The 20,578-nt window shown below is 45.6% G+C and overlaps 1 protein-coding gene across 13 annotated transcripts in view; it reads right to left on the bottom strand.

Annotated features, from left to right (window-relative positions):
* The window catches only part of Pla1a (phospholipase A1 member A), a 36,649-nt gene that overhangs the window by 2,594 nt on the left and 13,477 nt on the right, over nt 1–20,578 (bottom strand). The window contains exons 5-13 of one of the 13 annotated variants that reach the window (XR_012447959.1): nt 20,136–20,237; nt 17,744–17,833; nt 15,695–15,862; nt 14,257–14,346; nt 9,549–9,657; nt 5,152–5,316; nt 4,373–4,507; nt 3,086–4,033; nt 1,031–1,260 (exon numbers count right to left, since the gene is read on the bottom strand). Coding sequence is in view for 6 of the 13 variants with exons in the window: in XM_020176531.2 (XP_020032120.2) it covers nt 4,423–4,507; nt 5,152–5,316; nt 9,549–9,657; nt 14,257–14,346; nt 15,695–15,862; nt 17,744–17,833; nt 20,136–20,237 (809 nt within the window). In the remaining 7 variants the exon portion in view is untranslated. Of the gene's footprint in view, nt 1–1,030; nt 1,261–3,085; nt 4,034–4,054; nt 4,508–5,151; nt 5,317–5,338; nt 7,238–8,863; nt 8,995–9,544; nt 9,658–10,189; nt 10,813–13,251; nt 13,405–14,256; nt 14,347–15,694; nt 15,863–17,743; nt 17,834–20,135; nt 20,238–20,578 lie in introns of those variants that run through there. The other 12 variants (XR_012447958.1, XR_012447957.1, XM_020176531.2 and 9 more) reach the window with 12 other exon arrangements.

Here is a 20,578-nt window from a genome sequence, read left to right as displayed (position 1 = left end):
ACCAACTTAAGCAGACTAAGACACTGATTTAAAACCCAGATTCTGAGGTCAGATGGCCTTGGCATGAATCCTGATTATTTAACCCAGTGCTAGCTATATAACTGTGAGCAAGTTACTTAATTTTCCTGTCCCACAGTTTCTTGATATGGAAAATGAAGTAATGTATGGAATTATTAGGAGCATTACATAAAATAATTTACATGAATTGATTGGAACTCTATCTGCTTAGGAAGTTTTATTATTTTTGTGGACAATGATGTTGATGAAACCAAGGGGATTTTATTTTAAGGACATATGGGTGCCTTTTGGAATTTAAGGTCAAGACTACCTCTAGGTTTCAGTATGGGAGCAGGGAAACAGAAAGCTGCCAGGGACTCAAGTACCATTGTTTTCTGTTTCTCTCAGGAGACCTGCGACATGTTTCTCTTTCCTGACAGACCAGTCTTCTCTGTTTCTCCATTTCTCATGAGGAAATATAACTGCTGTCAGCTTTCAAATTCACATGTAACATTCCAACTACCAGAAGAAAAGGACAAATCACCTCTTACTCATAATTTTAAACTTGCAAGAGTGACATCTATCTGGTCCATCTTGGTCCAGCTGTGGCCAAGGACAGGGCAATACAGTATGATGGGAGCTGTACATCCCAGATGAAGGTCAATGCTCAGAGAAAGAATGACCTGTGAGCGCAAAAGACACCTCAAAATGTCTAGGTGTCTTCTAAAGCACTCTGGCCTTCTGACTTGAGGATTAGGAGTTTTAGGCAATGGTATTCCTCCAAAACTTCCAAATGAGGATGTCTGGCAAACCACCACCACTGGCATCATGGGTTTTAATGAGAATATGAGTATATTCTATACCCCAGATTTTACTGACGGTAATGCTAGGGAAAATTCATCCTAAATTTGTCTCCTGGCATAGATCCTTATAGTTAAAAATAAAGACAAATAACACATATGTAGCAGAATAACATTTTCATATATTAACCAATATTTCTTTTCTAAGAACTATTTGCTACCCATGACTCTACCTTCTGTCTGCTCCTCTGCCTTCCAACTCCAATCTCTCTTCTCCCTTTGCTGAAGCAGCAGCTGGCCCTGCTCTTCAGAAATGAGCACACATATCCTCCTTGCTGTTAACCACTCTACTGTCCCGTGTGCTCCAGATGTTGGGGAGGGTGCTCCCAAAACACTGCTGGGGATGGGCTCCTTTCCACCTGTTACCATCTGGGTGCCTATGGGGCCAAACTCCCATCAGCCTCTGGTGTAAAAAGGGATCAGAAGCCTTAATATTAGTTGCCTGAAAATCATATGGTGCTTGACACCAGAATGCCCCCTGGGGTCTGAATATTTTCTGTCAAACATCTTTCAAGCCTTTTCTCATCCTTTTCAACCCTTCCTTAGCCACTGAAGCTTCATCTGGGTTCACAGTCAGTGGCACTACATGAGTTTGGCTAGAATGCCCATTAGTAGTAAGGTGGCTCACATGACTATAGGGCTGGCGGCCTGGGCATGTGACCTGTATAGTCAGTCACATAAGGCCTACACTTAGAAGGGCCGTGCTCTGTGTCCTACTCTGCTGTTATCATCATGAAATTCTTAATAATTTTTTAAACGAAGGGCCCATATTTTCATTCTGCACAGAATTCTACAAATTATGAAGCCAGCCATAGGGGGCATACTGGGAGCCTTTGGGAGTGACTTCCTTAGGCAGGGTTTGAGTGTCCTGTTCTTGAACTGGTTAGAGTACTGGTGAGTCACCTGTTCTGGGGACAGATAGCTGTTATTTTGGTGTCCTTTACTTCTTAGTCCTGTGATCTTGAACATTCCTCGGCCTCTGTTTCTCTATCTGTAATGGGGTACATGTATCTCAGAGGCTTGCTGAGAGGATGTAATACGTTATTAATGTCATGCGCTCAGAACAGTCCCTGAAGCACAGAAAAAAGCTGTGCAAAGTGAGCCAATCTTGTGTGGCTGTTCTAGGGTGAAGGTGCTTTCATCTTTCAACCCTATGTTTTGACTTGGTGGTGAATCTGACTTTTGACTTGCTTTTGTTCTGGAATAGTCTCTACCCATAAAGATCTCAGTGGAGCTCTGTGAGCAGTGTGGGGGTAGGGGAGGGTCCAAGCCCTGCATTTGCCCTGCCACCAAGCAGGGTATTATCAGTCTTCCTTTTTCCTAACACCGCAGACATCCCACCTACTTAACTCCTGGTTTCCCAGAGTGAAGACCAAGTGCCTGAACATGATGATTTTAAGTAGCACATAGACCCACCTTTAAGGAACACTAAATCTCATTCTGTGAAAGCTTTGTATATTTTCCTTTCTTTCAGTCCAGTGATTACATATAGAAGAAAGTTTCTACTCAGTGTTGCTGAGTTTTTAAGACCTCTCTTATGTTTGCTAGCTTTCCTTTTTAATTAGAAAAAATAGGTCTGGGGCACAGAGCCTTCAGCAGGCCATAGCATCTAGTTAGAATTCCAAACATTATTATATTGTCATTGTATCTATTTCTAGGATTAATTTATGTAAGGGAAACTGGCTTTCCATTTAAGGTAATGATCTAATGTTTCTGATAGGGAACACCATGTGAGTGGGTTTAATGGTGCTTTAAAATAAAAGGATATTTGTGAAAAAGCACAGGGTTGTGCCTGAAAGCAAAACAGAAAGTACAGTGAAAAGCGGGTCAGGCCAGTGTAGCTCCAATTAGCATCAGGTGGTATAATTTTGATCACAGAAGCATAATATGACTTATCCACCCCTGGACACACCAAGCAGCAGGGAGCGCTAAGGAAGAAGAATGTGCTAAGCAATGTCTCCCAAGAGCCTGAGTCACAGCAACAGGAAGAGGAAGCACAGCGTGATGAAGGTCAGAGCAAGGCTGTCTCTGGGGAGTCTTCACGGGGAGCTGGGTGGAGTCAAGACAGGTGTCAAAAGGAAAGGGGAGGTTTTGATTTTGAAAAAAGGAAATAGGAAATCTATTCCCCAATCTATGCATTGGGGAACACGTGGATTCTTCAGATGCATCATTCTGCTGGCTGTGACAGGGCAGAAAATGCGCATAAAGGTGAGCATTCATGTCCTCACCTGTCCTGCAGTTAGCATTTTCACAGCCCAGAAAGGCTGAAGCTCTGGCTCCTGTGTCTTGGGTGACTTGGCCAAGATGGAGCAGTTACAGCCTGTGGCTTACATTCTTCCTGCCTTTGTCACCGAGAGTGAACCAAATCAGCAGTTTCCTTTAAAGCACATTTGTTTTAAGTTGAAAAAACAAAAGTTAGTTTCAAAAAAGAAGGATCCAAGAGGGAAGGTGGCGAAGGTCTATGTCATATCTCTGTTCCCTAAAACATTCGCCACCCGTGCCCCCATTCTCTACCCTTGTCTGTCCTGCTGTATGCCCTGGGCCTGTTTGGACAACGCGCCTCTTCTCCTCTGGCTTCTGGATGGTGGTTACTCAGTGGAGAGCAGGAGACGGAGGGAGGAAGAAGAACGAGGTTGGAGAATGTGTGTCCCTGGATCCCTCCCTGCCATGCCCCTGACTATAGGTCAGCAGCTCCCCTCCACCTCCATGAGTGGGTGCTCCCTCCTCTTGTATCTTCAGGCCCAGGGTAGGAGCAGCCTCCATGATCTCTATCCCTAGGGAACCATACTATTCCTTGTGATTTCCCCACAAAGGATTATTATAAATAGTCTTTTTTATATTAAATTCTCCTCACATTACCCCACTTGAACTCCTCATCTGTTTTTGTTTTGTTTCATTTTGTTTTGTTTGTTTGTTTGCTAAACTGTGGTTGATGCAAGGTTATTTACAAAAATCAAAGTTTGGGAAATACTGACCCAAAGGAAAACAACCTGTATTCCCTAAAGATCTCTCTGATTCTCCAAACCTCCAGACACCCAGGGTCAATGATGGCACCATCTTCCTCCTTGCCCTTTGTCTCCTCTCTTTTCCAGGTTCTTGTTTCAGAATTCAGTATCTACTGCTTTCTCCAATTCCACAGCCTGTACGTCATTGTTTCTATGTAACAAAGTTCTACCCTAATAAAACAATGAAATGAGTCAGATATTCCATGATGCTTTATTAAAACGTTTTCTCTGTTTCCACTGAATCTTAAGTACATATGGATGCCCAAGGATATGAGGCAATCCCAGTTCCGTAGGAATAGGGAAGCTGAAATGGTATTATGAAAAGATTCTCAGATTAGCCATGGAGGGTCAAGTTCTGTAAAATGAGTCATCTTTTCCCTCCATGGAAACTAATTATGGGGAAAATAATCAAGAATTGGGCCTTCCTTCTTAGCAGTTACAGTCTAGCATGAGCTACACACACACACACACACACACACACACACACACACACACACACACAGCCCTCACCACATTTCCTTCAAAACAATCCAAGGAGATGTGTCCTGCCCAGGATTATGCTATAGACAGGCTATATCCAGGTCATGAAAAACCGGCACACTTGCTTGTAAGGTCACTGGCTCAGGAAAGCAGACGGTCTCTTTACTGTAAGACAGGAGCAACAAGAGGCAAGTTCTTGGTTGGTCAGGGGAGAGGGCTAGGAATTGTGTGGGTCTTGTGTTCCCATGACCAGTAAGAGGAGTCTATAATCATCTGCAGTAGAGCCTGTTCCTAGGATTGGCAATGGAGCTCAGTGGTAAAGTGCTTGCCTGACATGCACAAGGCCCTGGGTTTGATTTCCAGCAACACATGCATGTATGCACACATGCACGCAAAAACACACCTCAATGTCCTCCAAGTGCCCAGGACTAATTAGGCAAATCATACTAATGGCAAGGGGATATGGATTCCAGATCCATACTGATGCATGTGACCAGTGACACATTTGAAGTAGAGGCTAAGGAGGAGGAAATATGTAATGAAAAAATGTTGTTCCAACAAAATCTTACCTAGAAACCAAGCACATAAAGCACAGAGAAGAGAGTTTCCTATGCTGAAGTGGGGATGGGGAGCCCATCCTTCTTGTTTCCCTTCCTAACACCTCCAACCCAAGATGGCCCTACAGAAGGTTCAGCAAAGCCCTGGTCCTTTGTTATTTCTACGTCTATGATGGCACCACACCTAAGGTCATGACTGGTGCCTCGGGGGTGGAGGGGTGGTGTCTGGGGTGGAGTGGGTCTAGGGCTCACCTGTCATTAACAGGCAGGGGGGCAGTGCAGAATGTCCCAACAATGGTAGTCCTATCTTTCCTCCAAACCCGGCTGGGAACCTGGAACTTGAACTTCACTTGGTTTATCTGGCACCGTGGGTTGGGGTGGGCTATGATTCCTTTGCCCTGGAGTTGTTGCTTAGGTCTGAAAAGAAAGGGAAAAGGAAAGGGAATGAGTTGCTGTGACACTTTCTGCTTTCTTCTCTTTGCTCTAGCCAGGCTCTGTTGACAGCCCTGGGTAGCTGTCATACTCTGTGAAGGTGGGAATATGGTCCTTTGTATTACCCTCATGGGTCCCTCTGCCTACCCACACAGTTTTGAACATGACCCAAGAAATACTTGTTGACTTTTGAGAGTAAACAATTCGACAATAGCAAAATAGTAACTCTTAGAATTTCCCCTCTGGAACACTGCCTCACTCTTGACTTCCTAGATGGAGAACCTCATGTTCACATCCAATTATCTGGAAATGGAAGTCATCTCGTAGGACCTCCCCATGCAGAGGACCACTCTGAGTGCGTTAGGCTGGATATGAATGTGTGGATGGAAAAAAAAAAAAAAAACTTGACAATAACAACAACAAAACATATCGAAGCCAGACAAAGTTGAGATGGCATCCAGGTTTTGCCTCTTTCCGGTTGTGTGGCTTTGAGCAAGTTACCCAATCCAGCAAGGTGGCTGTGGAGTCACACAGCCCTAGGTACAAATCCCAGCTTCCCCATGTGCTGCTATGAGCTGGCACCACAAGGTTTTGGTACATATTGACTTCAGCCAGGGACCTTGGAGTGAAACAGAATCCAGGTCTCTAACCCACCCTTTTGGCCTTGCCCTCAGGGGGCCCCCATTAGTGTACAAGATTCAGATACCATTGAGACAAAGATGAGGAAGGAGCAGGAAGTGACCAGCCTTGTGGGGTGCTACACAAAGGGCTGCAGAGCCATAGACAAGTCAGAATGGTGAGATCCAAGGGTACAGAAAAGGCCTGCTGTGAGAGTTCCCAAGCTGGGTCTGGGGCTTAGCCCTGCCAGCAAAGATAAGACAGTGTACATGGGGGAAGCCAAGCAGAAGCCCAGCAGAGCTGCTCAGTGCAGGAGCAGAGGAACTGGTCCTGGGCCCTGGCCTGGTCAGTAAAAACGTCTCCCCTCCACCCCAAGCTCTGAGGCAGCAGGAACTCCGAGAAAAGGGGAGAGGACATTGTGCTGTCACCCCCAACACACATCAGCGGGATAGGTCCTGCTGAAAAGTTTCCCTTTTCTTTACAGGGTGATGACATGTTTTCTTGATGTGTTTTGTTTTTTCGTTTTGTTTGTTTGAGTGTACTGGGGATAGAACCCAGGGCCTCGTACATGCTAGGAAAGCGTTCTACCACATAAACTATGCTTTTTAATCTGGGGTTAGGTGTGTAATGTGATTTTTCCTTTTGTGGAAAAATCCTGTATAACCCTATAAAAGTTGTTTGTTTCCCCCCCCAGTAGTGTTTTGTTTATTTGTTTGTTTGTTGTTTTGTTTTGGCAGTACTGGGGTTAGAACTCAGGGGCCCACCCTTGCTAGGCAGGCATTTTACCACTTGAGTCACAAGCACCAGCCCCAGCAGTGTTTTGAAACATGGTCTCTTTAAGAAACTGCCTAGCTCAAGGAGTTTATAAAATATAAGCACTATGAAAGATGCTTTGTGCGAGTGGTTTGAAGACCACGTAAATTCTCCAATTAGAAGGAAAACTTGGGGTTACACAAAGCTATACATAGTAGGGGAAAGAGCACCCACCCCTCAATTTCTGATCATCAAGATCCAAAGATGAAGGAACTGAAGGCAGAAACTCTCTCCAAGCTGGGGAGTCTTGTGAGCCTCTTGTGGAGAGGAAAGCAATAATCTGAGGGCAGCTGTAAAAGAATCTCCAGGGAGCTTCAGCTGTCCACCTATGCCCAGAGATTCCTTTGTGCTTGGTCTGGGATAGGGCGTGGCATCAGCATTTGTTTTTTAAAGTTTTCCAGGTGATTTAAACATGCAACCAGGGCTGTGTGTCACTGTCATGACAACCACCAATGTGGACTGATCCATCAATGGGCTGAAAAGATGATGAAAACACCATACTAGGTCAGGTACAGTGGTTTACAACTGTAATCCCAGCTACTCAGGAGTCAGAGATCAGTAGGATCTTGGTTTGAGGCCAGCCCAGGCCAAAAAAAAAAAAAAAGTGAGGCCTCATATCAAGAAATAAGCCATTCATAATGATGTATGCCTGTGATCACAGCTATGCAGGAGGATTTTGCTAGGATGCCCCAGCAAAATCATGAGATCCTATCTGAAAAACAATTAAGGCAAAAAAGTCCTGAGGATATGGTTCCAGTGGCAGAGCACTTGCCAGGCAAGCACAAGGTTCTGAGTTCAAACTCTAGTACTGCTGTACCTGATAGCATGACCTCGGATGAGCCTGAAGAAATACTGGCTAGTGGTGGAGTGTTTGGGAGCCCAGAGGAAGTGCATTCTTCCCAGGGGAAACTTGTCTTCCCCTAGCACAATTCATGTCAACATGACAGCCTGGGAAAGGTTTCCAAACCCACAGCTGATCTGGTCTCTCTCCTGCTCAAAATTCCCAGGGCTCCTCAACCTGCTCCCAGCACAGAAACCCCAGTCCCTAACTTGTCCTTCAAGGCCTCTCCTACTTCTTGTCACCTCACACTGGGCACCTGGACTCCCAACTCTAGGCACAGTCACAGTGCCTCATATTCTCATGGAGTCATGATTTGGGTCTTAAAAATCCTTCACTTGTCTCTCACCTCCTCAGACTCACTCAGATCTGTCTTAGGGCTCCCCTAGCATTTGTCACCATGGGTAAGTTATGTTTCAATGTGTCTGTAATGCTCATTTCCCTATTTGCAAGTGACTCATTGCCCTGCAAACCACATTTCTCAGGCTCTTTTGTCAGATGGGCTACTGCCAGAGGCAGGACTTCTAGAAGGGCTGCATTTCCCATGGGACTCCAGCCCCTGCTGAGCAGCTCCCCCCTCCCCCATGACCCAGCTCCCATGGGTCTCTCCAGGGCTCAACCAACACCACCCCTTGCTTTGTTCCTCTGGCTCTAGGGTGGTAGTGGCCTTAATCTCTGCATTGTCTCTCTGGCTCCCACCTCTCTGGCTTCCCAGCTCTACCAAAGCAGTTGTAATTTTTCCTGTACAAAATTCCCTCTATAGGACTACTGGAATGTCATTCAACCAAGACAGTGACATTATTGATCTGTTTCTTATGAGCTTGTGAGTAGCTTGACCAAATGCTTTTTAAAGAAATGCATACTATCACTCCTGACTTCTTTTCCCCTGGCATACTTGGGCTCTCTACAGTTGAGGTCTTTGCCTCTCATTTCAAGCCTGGTCCCAACAACCCCCAGGCCCAAGTCTGCCCCAACAAGGGAAGGAAATGACCAGGCATCATTACTACCATTGCCAAGCCCTCCGGGCCACTAATCTGATCCTTACCTTGCATGTACTTCCTAACTGACCTCTGCCTTGGACTCTGTTCTGGCCACCTACCTAATACTACTTCTTCTTCCCAGGAGTGATGCTCCCCAGGCTCTGGCCGGCCCTCCCTGGACTGGTGACTGAGGCCCTCCTACCTGCCGATATCCCTGAACACCCCTGCCTGGATTCCTGAGCACTGTTTCCTATCAAGGACCTGAGTCCTATGTCCTGATCACCTGTTGGGATGCCCCATTGCTGCTGCTCGTTTGCCTTGTCTGCTATCTGTTAGGGTGAACATAGGGCGGCCATGTTAGGACTGGACTCCTTCCCCTTCACGAGTGGCTTACTGGAAACTCTCCACCAGGCCCTGAAGAATAAGAAACATTCACCTTTAGCCCTTTACCAGCAACTCCTCCCTCGGCCTCCAAGAATGACCTGCCCTTATTCCATTATCTTGGGAGGGTTATTGAGCCGATTGAGGATTTGCCTGCTCAGTACCTTCCTGAGACTTCTCCCACTAACCTCCTATAACCACCCCAGTTTGTAGGCGACAGTGGGCTCTAGCTCTCTTTCTGGAGGGGGGTCCCCTGCGCAGGTTTCTTCTTCCCTGTAGAAGTCTGGGCTGACATATCGAGCCGTCTCTTCACCCATCTCTCCATGCATTTTCAGTCTGCCATGCCTTTTTTCAGTCTAACATTGTCATCTGAATACACTATGCTTGGAGCTGGTACATATCCCGAACCTGGGACCTTTCCCCAGATGTGTCTGTGGGTGGGTCTCTGGTAGCTGCTGGTCAGCTGGGCCCCGTCATTAGCAATCCCCCACTGCCTGACCTGACCTGGAATAGTTGAGCGTGTGCATATGTGAAAAGAAAAGGCAACTCCTAAGGAGAGGGGTCGGCCGTGTGGGGCACTTACGTACATGGTGATCTTGATCGAGGAGGTGACATTGCTGCTAAGAAAGGTGACCTCAATGCTAGTGTCCTTTTTTCTTGACTCTTGCAAGTAAAACTCCACAAGGCTGTGATGCACTAGGAAACCAAACAAAGCAAAGGCTGGGCCAGAGGGCAGAGGTGCATTGAGAGAAAAGCCCCAGAGAGCAGCAGGTACAGCCAGGAAGCTTGGCTCTACCTCCTAGCAGCTGAGTGCCTCAATGGGTTATCTAGCATCTCAGAGCCTCAGTTTCCTCAAGTGTAATCTGGGGATAATACAGGCTGGAGTGAGAGGTGAGTGGGTTAAGACACTTAAAGTCCTTGGAACAGTGCCTATGCCCAGAAAGCACTCAGGAAGTGTGAGTTTTTATCATTACTTATAATGCTAGAATGGGTCATTCCTCCCTGTTTGGTGACTTCTGATGTAATCTTGAGAGAACCACAAAAGATCTATCATATATTGCTGTTGTTTGAATGTTTGGTGGCCCCTCCAAAAGTCATACTTAAACTTTTTTTTTATTGTTTTATTATTCATATGTGCATACAATGCTTGGGTCATTTCTCCCCCCTGCCCCCACCCCCTCCCTTACCACCCACTCCACCCCCTCCCTCTCCCCCCCACCCCCTCAATACCCAGCAGAAACTATTTTGCCCTTATTTCTAATTTTGTTGTAGAGAGAGTATAAGCCATAATAGGAAGGACCAAGGGTTTTTGCTGGTTGAGATAAGGATAGCTATACAGGGAGTTGACTCACATTAATTTCCTGTGCGTGGGTGTTACCTTCTAGGTTAATTCTTCTTGATCTAACCTTTTCTCTAGTTCCTGGTCCCCTTCTCCTATTGGCCTCAGTTGCTTTTAAGGTATCTGCTTTAGCTTCTCTGCGTTAAGGGCAACAAATGCTAGCTAACTTTTTAGGTGTTTTACCTATCCTCACCCCTCCCTTGTGTGCTCTTGCTTTTATCATGTGCTCAAAGTCCAATCCCCTTGTTGTGTTTGCCCTTGATCTAATGTCTGCATATGAGGGAGAACATACGATTTTTGGTCTTTTGGGCCAGGTTAACCTCACTCAGAATGATGTTCTCCAATTCCATCCATTTACCAGCAAATGATAACATTTCGTTCTTCTTCATGGCTGCATAAAATTCCATTGTGTATAGATACCACATTTTCTTAATCCATTCGTCAGTGGTGGGGCATCTTGGCTGTTTCCATAACTTGGCTATTGTGAATAGTGTCATGCTTAAACTTAATCCCTAAGGCAGCAATACCAAGAGGTGGAATCATTTTAGGAAGTGACTAAGTTTAATGCCTTCATGAGTACATTAGTGACTTATAAAAGGGCTCTGGGGAACTAGCGATAGCCCTTTTTGCCCTTCTGTCTTCTACCATGTAAAGACACCATGACATAGCAAGCAACAAGGAGCCAGCTTAGAAGCAAAGAGAACAGCCCTCAGACACCAATGCCAACATCTTGATCTTGAACTTCCCAGACTCTAGAACTTTGAGAAAACTCTGTTCTTTATAAATTATCCAGTCTTTGATATTTTGTTATAGTATCACAAACATATACAAAATATTTGACTCATAAAAGACAGCAGTACCTTTCCTTCCCTCTCCACACACACACTGTCAGGGAACTTGGTTGTGTACATAGAAAAAGACTCTTCCCTGTTGTGTGGCAGCTGGTGGCCTCCATGGCATCTTGACCTCTTTTGGGCAGCACAGATGCTGCAGCTCTCAAAGTGGGTATCATTGACATACACCGAGTGAGCATGGCTCATGGTGACATCTCTGGAGCCTCCTGTCCCTCCAGCAAGAGAGGTAAAGCAAGATTACAGCTTCCCTAACACGTTATCTTTTTTTTTTTTTTTTTAGGCAAGGTCTCAGATGTCCATGCTAGCCTAAAACTCAAGATCTTCCTGTTTCATTCTCCCTAGTGCTAAGATTACAGGCTGCACCACCTTACCTGGCTACATTCTGTCCCTTCTTTCTTAAGTGGTAGGTGCACCTGGTTGCACTTTGGTCTCAAACATTTTCCCAGGCTCCTTTGGTAATGGGGACATAGCTAGAGATGCAATCCTTGTACTCCCTGACCTGTATGTTTTGTGTGTCATTTCATGGGTGACTATTGGGGGTATGCCCAACGGGTGCAGATGGTCTCAGCCCTCAATTAGAGGAATGCTGTGGTCCATCCAGGTTCACTGGACTTAGTAACAGGGTTCATGGACACGTACCAAGAAGGCAAGAACTCATGACAAGAAAGAGCCTTATGTGCTCCCCCTCCATGGAGGAAAATGTCACATGCCACACTTTGAAAACTGATGTCACATCTTCCTTTTCTTGCAGGTCTGATTGTTCATGACATTTTCCTACAGCTCTGCTTCTCTTTTCTCTCCATTGCCCAGGAAACCTCAGGAGAGCTGGGACTGACCTCGGAGGGTGGGAACTGGTCGTGAAATCAAATCTGCACAGGAGTGGGTCTCAGTGGCACTCAGTGTTCTGGATCCAACCATAGCGAGGCCTGCTTACAAACTGGGCTACCTTATCTAATCACTGAACCTCTCTGTGCCTTGGTTCCCTCATCTATAAGCAATAACCCCCACTATCACCTTATGAAACACAGTGAGGATTAAATGAGGTAATAAAACTGGGCACAGTGGTCACATCTGTAATCCTAGCTACTTGGGAGGCATAAATAGGAAGACTGCAGTTGGAGGCCTGAGCAAAAACACAAGACCCTATCTGAAAAATAACTAAAGCAAAATGAGCTGGGGGCCTGGTACAAGTAGGAGAATGCCTGTCTAGCAAACATGAGGCCCTGACTTCAAGCCCCAGTGCTGACAAAATAAAACATAAATAAATTAATTAAATAATGGAGAGAAGGAGCTACATGAAAAGCCATCCTAAAAGGAAAAGTAATATTGTTAAAAAATATAATTTGGTAGATCTTCCATCCATCCTAGTGCATGCCTAACAGAAACCAAGGATGGACACTGTCCTCATGAGCACTGCTGAGGTCACAGCAGGCCAAGAGTGCTGGGCATTGTATCCCAGAATCATTTTGGCCAGGGAATGGTCCTACTGAGTTTGCCCAGGTAGTTGGGCCAGATTTGGCCCTGGGAGCACAAGGGTACCTGCTTCTATCACCAGAATGGAAGGATGGGTACAGGCAGGCCAGTGGGTGTTCACACTGGCTTGTTTCTTTCTGTGGCCCATTTTGGGTACTGAACAGACAGGGCCATGTTTCTGGGGTATGGGGAAGAAGTCTCCCAACAGAGGAACTTGGACTCTATGACTCTCCCTCAGCAGAACCTTCAAGTGATTTTAACTTCCCAGCATTCCCCAGGTCTTCCTGCCCAGTGTATTCTTAGCCACGCAGACATGGAGGAGTCAGTTTAGGTTGCTGCCGACTTGGCTAGGGCTGGAATTAGAAGCCAGGATGCCTGGTCCCCGCAGTACTGCCTCCACCACAGATGGCCAGTGCTGGCAGGAGAGTGACAGAAATACTACCTGCTATAGCACGAGTGCGGAGACAGAAGGTGACAAGCAAAGAGGCCAGAAGACCAGGAGCTGAGTCCTGTCCTTTTTCACCCAGCTGTGTGCCTCAGGCTGTGGCAAGAAGGCAGAAACACCCCCATCTTCTTCTTTTCCCAAATTCACTGACTGACCAAGAGAGGGAAATGACTACTTACTGGGTTCCCATCATGGTGCCAGTGACTTCCTCTATACGATTTTGTTTTAGCCTCATGGTTGAGTCTCTTAAGTAGGGTTTGCTATCATTCTCATTTTCCACATAAGGATATAAAGATTCAGAAAGGTTAAGTAACTTGCTTCAGATTCCACAGCTGTGAAGTGGAGAGACTGAGATTAAACTCCAGGTCTGTGTATGCGACCATGGAGCCCAGTTTCACCAGGCCTTCTATCACAGAAAGATATAGCCACAAAGAGCGCTCTACTAACTCAACACCAGCTGATCAGAAAACCAGCTAAAATTAGGGTAGCCATATAATTTATCATCTAAAGTAGCGTAGTTTTGTCCTGTACACTCCACAAAGCAGACAGGAGGGCCCCAAGACAACAAGCCTAACCAGGAAGCATATTCAGCCTAATGCAGATAAAACAGTGTGGGGAGGAGTGATGGCTGAGCTTCTAATGTATTTCGTGGGTTCTAAAATGGACTTGCCTCTCACATTTTACATCTTATGCAATCACTGGTGTCTTAGCCTCAAAGAGATGCAACAGGTAGCAGTGCCCCGTTGGAATGGGTCTGTGAAAGGGAAGCAGACAGAGACGAGGCTCTGCATTCCTCAGGGTCCCCAGTCAGGACTGCCAGGGTGGGAGGTACATAGGGAAGGTACCAAGTGGGGGGAAAGAAGTATGAGGGAGAGGGGGAGCCAGAGGCATTCTCAAATACTGCTCTAGAGAGAACCCTCTCTAAAGGACAAATTTTAGTGGGGGGAGAAATGAGGATCAGTACATAAGTAGTCAGATGCCCCCAAGTCCTTATCTATGGAGCCATCAATTGGAGTCACTCTGACAGTTCTGGTTCTATCTAAGACCTGGTGCTGTTCCCCCACCTCCCAAGATATATTTGCAGCTGCTCCAGTCCTTCACCTCCACACTGAGCTGGTCATAGCCCTAGACCCCTCCAGCCCACACATCAGCAGAGCTGAGCTCCTATGTGTTCCCTTACTCACCACAGTATGGGGCCCTGGAAGAGGTTAGGAGGTAGACTCTCACTTCCTTAGGAAGTGGCTCTATCTTGACACCACCTTGTTCTATCAGTCCTGGAAATAAAGGAGCAAAGTTGGCAGAGCTCAGAGAAGACCACTATAAGAACCCACAGCACCCAGTCAGTAGGGATTAATTCATTCACCATGTATTCTACAGACAATGACACTGAGCCCCAGAATCCAAACAAAGTCCACTGGGACAAAAACACACATGTAAACAGGAAGTATGTTCTTCAGTCATACATCCCATTCTTGAGAGTTCATTGCATAAAACTTAAAATTATGTCCCTAACTTGTGAGCCAATCTACATGACAAATGCTTTAATGATACTTGTATCCTGTGCAGTGCAAACACAGTGAAAGAGGAATGTTTGACCTGATGACTGGAAGATGGCAGCTGGACACAGGATGTTCAGGACAGAGAGTAGAGTTAGGGCAGCAGCCATAGGACACAGAAACATGACATGGATGTGGAAGTGCACATGGTTAGCATCCCTGAGGTGTCCAGTGCAAGGATAGGTGCAGACACGTGAAGTGAGGCAGACAGTTTGATGTGGCTGTCACATCAGCTAGTCCACCATCTCTGGGGAGAATCCAGACATGTGCCCACGAGGAAGAAAACAATGTCAGCTTGTTTCGTTATGGGAAGCTATCTTCCTTTCTCGTTTTGTCAATCTGGTACCCATTTTATTGGGTGAGCTGCCAGAGTTCTGAGAGGCAGCCAGGGGTGGCGAGAAGTGAGAGAACACTGAGAGAGAGGAGGAGCCATTTCTACTACCCAGGAGTTTTTTTTTTTTTTTCCTGGAGTTTTTCACCCTGGAAAGCCCCAGGACATTCACAGCAACCATCTGCACAGGTATACAGAAGCCAGATCCCTCAGTCTTCCTAGAATCCTTTCCCCAGCCTGGTCTGGATCATCCAGCAAGCAGCCAAGCCGCTCAGCAATTAGGTACCTTCTACACCCCAGCTGGCATTGGCCACTATACTTTACACCTCTAAGGGGAACCTGTGTGCCATTCTGGGGATTCCCCATAACACACTGATGAGGAGCTGGCCTTGCTAGAAGGACGTGTGGAAGCTTCTGGACTAAGAATAGGGAAGAGCTATGGACTATGCCAGGCTTTATAAAGAGTGTTCTGAGTTGGACTTCCAGGAGAGGGCTGTGTGTGGAAAGGGTGTGACACAGAGCAAGTGTGGCAACAGGTAGCAGTATAGAGGCTGACCGCCAGCTGCCATCTTCCAGGTGACAGCAGATTGAACACATTGTCTGTTAATTTTTCCTTTTCTCAGATGGATGGGCCTCTTGACCATAGGAGATCAGGACATAAAGAGGTGAAAACAGGCGGAATTTGCATTTTCCCCAAATTGTCAAAGTGAGCCAAAGGAAAGGATAACATTTTACCTATTCTTGGACAGGAAAGCAGAAAAGGGTTAAAGCAATCCAGACAGTGTCCAGCAAGGAAGGCCTTGTAGCTGGCACAGGGAAAGGCCATCAACTGACAGGAATTCTCCAGGGCGCTGATGTAGAGATACACAGCCCTCATGTGATCACAGATCAGATAACTGTAACCTGAACAGAGGAAGAAAACCACAAGGAAGGTTTCAGTCAAGACAAATGGAAACTCCCTCCATGCTACTTACTGTAACTCTACTGAATTTTAAATTCCAGAAGACTATAAATACATGGGATGTCCCCTGCACGACATTCTAAAAATATGGACGGATATAGCTACCACATTCTCCTTTTCCCTTTTAATTTTCCAGAGACATATAAGCTTAATCTGTCAAGAAAATGGATTTGAGTTCCATTCTTATGGGAACATGCACATTCTCTTTCATAAAATGGGAACACACAGGGCTGGAGATGTGGCTCAAGAGGTAGAGTTCTTTCTTTGCAAGCACAAAGCCCTGAGTTCAAACCCTGGTCCCACCAAAAAGAAAAAAAAAGGTGGGGGGGGGGCAGGCGGAATACACAGAGGGTTGGAGAAGCTGATGTCAGTTCTGGAAAAGGTTATCTGCATTTTTACTTCCATCGTCATCCACACAAACAATTTTTTCAACCTCATTGCACCGAACTCAGCAAGGACACAATTGAGGGAGTCCACATTCATGGTCAATTTCTAATGTGCTTCTGCTAATTTGGTCAAATAACTGACAAAATGCATTTGCTAAATAGTCCTATTTTCCAAACACTTGCTTTTGTTGTTGCTATTACTTACTATTTAAATTATGCAAGCAACCCACATTGGATGAATTGAGGTAAACAGTGAGCTACAGAGTCCTGGGGTCTTCAGACTCTCCCTGCACCTTGGGACCCTCTCTCTGGGACTGACAACCAAGGCTGAGGTGTGTGTTGACCTTCCTTCCCCCATGATGGGGACACTCTCCACTACCAAGTTCCTTCCAGCATCAACAGGGAGCTGAGACAGAGACAAGCCAAGCTTGCACCCTTCTAAAATTGTGCTGTGAAGAAATGAAAAATGGTAGACTAAAACACACCAGAAATTTTTCCAAGCCACTGAAACCAAATCATCTTTCCTGATCAGAATTTCTGAAAATTTTATTAAAGTGTTTTTAAGAAGCATGTTTTTTGGAAAACTAGTAAAACTGTCAAAGTAGGTTACTGATTATTCAACATTTGAGTTGTCAAGGAATCCTTAAAATGTCATGAATTTGGTAAAGCAAAAAAGCCTAAAAACATAGCAAACAGAAATCACCATTCAAAATTTCATACAAAATACTGATGTACTGGTTATACTTATAGGAAGAATATAAGAAAAATAAACAATCCTTGATCCTTACCTTTTGGCAAATTTAGTATTATTTAAGACAATGCTATGAAGAATACAATCAATGAATACATTTTAAAAAGAACATTGAAGAACAACATATTTAGAAGAGAAGAAATGTGTATCCATTGAATGTATGCAAGATTGTCTTGAAGACAATTTTAGAGAATTGTCAGGTGTAGCAAGTTCGGCGGAAATCATCTTTGGGCTAGGTAGATTTGGGTCCAGTGGAATCCAACTTCTGTCTTGACTATGCCCTGTAGAGGATGCAGCTAGTGTGGGCTATGCCACAAATGAGGACCCAGGGAAGAAAAGAGGTTACTGGCTTGAGCAATTAGTGGTAAGGCAGCACAAGTATGATGCAGGCTTCCAATATCAGGAGTTCCCTCTATAATTCATGGCTCCAGAGGCATTCAACAAGTGCTGAGTAAAGTATTATAGGACATAGCAAAGGGTGTTGTCAGGAAGATGCTGTGTGGCCCACACTGGCTGCTTCAACAGGCAGACTGTTGGTGAATTCTGTCTGTGAAGCAGTCAAACACCAACTCTCTTTGGCTTTCTTTCTTTTTTTGGTACTGGGGTTTGAACTCAGGGCCCCATGCTTGCCAGGCAGGCACTCTTACCACTTGAGTCACTCCACCAGCCCCCTTTGGCTTTCTGACCTGCATGAAAGAACATGGGACAGCCAGGTTGGTCTTGGCCTCCATTGACGAAGTAGTCCACATGTCCAACGGGAATCCGAATACCCAAATCTGAAAGAGGCAGACCCTCATTAATGTCTTGCTTCAGGGACATAATTTTCGGATCCCACAGCAGAGTCCACTGGCAGCAGAGTCTGTGTTCTGACTTTGAATTCCCACCCTACCTCACTCCAAAAGGTTGTCAGACTTTGCAAGATGGACCATGCTGAGAGGATCCACAAATACACATATTTGCCTAACAAAAATCAAGAAAAGATTCCTTAGCTGGGTGCCAGTGGCTCATGCCTGTAATCCTAGCTACTCAGGAGGCAGAGATCATGAGGATCATGGTTCAAAGCCAGCCTGGGCAAACAGTCTATGAGGACCCCATCATCAAAAAAAAGAAGTGGCTCAAGGTGTAGGCCCTAAGTTCAAACTCCAGTACTTCAAAAAAAAAAAAAAAAAGATTCCTCAACACGTTTATGTAAATCAATAAATGCTATAAACTTGGTAAATTTCCTTGTTGAGTAGTTTATGTCTTCCTTCATGCAATAGGTCAGACAAATAAGTTTGGGGAGCCATTTCCACAGACTCAACAAACCATATTTTAGTGCTCTCCTAAAATAAGAGTGGAAATATGGCGTGCCTGCAAAGAGCTGAGTTTGAGAGAATATAGTTCTTACTTAGTTACTGTGGCTGTATCCCAGGCCCTCCCAAATGGCACATCTGAGCCATAAGTACAAGTCAGGCAAGCAGGAGGCCCTGAGTTCAAACCCCAGTACCACCGCCACCATCACCCTACCACCACACACACACACACACAGATTGATTGAACAAGTGGAATGGCCTTTTTTCAGTCCCACAGGAAAACGTGCTTTGAATGGCCGTAGAGGCCAATCTCAGGGAACTACCAAGTCACCTACTTAACAGATTTAGGGACAGAAGAGATTTGCTTTGTTTTTACTTTATATATGTAAACAAACTCTCCATTTTCCCTTGTTCTCACTGTCTTGCAACCTCCATTATACCCATTATACTTTCTGTCTCCATGAACTTGAATACTTTTTTTTTTTTTGCAGTACTTGGGTTTTGAACTCAGGGCTTACACCTTGAGCCACTCCACTAGCCCTTTTTTTGTGATAGGTTTTTTCGAGATAGGGTCTCACAGAACTGTTTGCCCTGGCTGGCTTCGAACCACAATCCTCCTGATCTCTGCCTCCTGAATAGCTAGGATTACAGGCGTGAGCTCTAGGCATGAGTTCATAGGCTGGGTTGTATGAACTTAAGTACTATTAAATAAGAAATTCATTTTATTCATGAATGGTTAATTAATACAACATGGACAGGCAGAGGCCTGTGGACTTTGATCTCCTAGTGTGCAGTGTAGATGAGAATGAGTATGTTACTGCACAGGCTTCTTCCAGAATCATGCATCTGTGAGTTTTGCATGCTAGAAGATGACCTTGAACCAAAGAGAATAAGATAGAGGTGTCTGTCACGTAAACTGCAAGCTCTTCTTCTTAGGTACAGATATTATTTCTCCTTGCTCCAGTGACACCGAGCACAGTGCCTGGCATAGACACTATTTTATATCCAGTAGAATTGAGGAGGATTGCCTGCCTCTTTTCCCACTTGGTCAGAAATGCTTAATTTAAGGCTGAGATCAGGAAGACCACAGTCCAGGCTCGCCTGGGCAAAAAGCAAGATCCTATCTCCAAAATAATCAGAGCAAAAAGGGCTGGGGCATGGCTCAAACAGTAAAGTACCTGCTTAGCAACTACAAAGCCCTTACTTCAAACCTCCGTACTGCACAGGGGCAGCTTAATTTGGTCACAATAGTTTGAGAGTTGGGGGTCTTTCCTGTGGGTGTTATTATTGGGAGAGGGATTCTCTTTTTCCACTGTACTGAGGACTGGGCTTGTTCTCTGGGGAGGAAGGAAGTGCGAGCCTGCCTGTGTGCTTTGGGAATGGAATGTCCCCATCCCCAGGGGCCAGGCAGTGAAAAAACAGCCTTTCTTATAAGTCAGCCAGGTCTCAGTGCCCTCTCCATCCCACTTGGCATAAGGTTTGCTATGGAATCAGAGAGCAAGATTCTAGAACAGACAATTTTGGTACATGAGTAAGAATCCTCCTACCTACTGGTAGCTAAAAAAAAACAACATTCATTTCAGTGGTCACAGTGGTAATGACAACCATAGAATGACAAAGCTGGAGGAGACTTTCAAGATTATTTTGGTAAACTCCTCACTGCACAACAGAAGCCCTAAGAGGAACAGGTTATATCTCCCAGGATCATATCCCCAGATGTGATCCAGTCTCCTAGTGTCTGCCCTGTGCTCACATCCCTCACCCCAGGTCTGTCACCCTAGCTCACTGTCAGTGTCTGTGTGGATGGCTTCCACAAAGAGGGCATCTCCAGCATCCAAGCGCTCCTCCAGGCTGGCTCTGGTATACTCGGGTCCAGCGGGGTCCAGGCCTGCAAAGACAGACTGCTATCAGGAGCCTCTTTCCTCTTAGTGTGGAGAGCCATGGGTTCACCACATGCCCACTCTGACAGCTCCTCCAGTTCAGATTACACAGTCCTCCCACAAGGACCAAGAGTTGGGAGAACGAATTCAGAACCACCTTACCCAAGAAACCCCAATCTCAATCTCTCAATCTTTCTCTCTCTCTCTCTTTCTCTGGCAGTACTGGGGTTTGAACTCAGAGCCTTGCATTTACTAGGCAGACTCTCTACCTTACTTGAGCCACACACCCATCCCTTTATTATTTCAGTTATTTTTCCACTAAGGTCATGTGTTCTTGCTCAGGGCCAGC

Source organism: Castor canadensis, chromosome 5 (assembly GCF_047511655.1).
Source record: "Castor canadensis chromosome 5, mCasCan1.hap1v2, whole genome shotgun sequence".
Classification (NCBI taxonomy): domain Eukaryota; kingdom Metazoa; phylum Chordata; class Mammalia; order Rodentia; family Castoridae; genus Castor; species Castor canadensis.
Note: the sequence above shows the minus strand (reverse complement) of the source record. Positions and strands in the feature narration are given on the sequence as shown.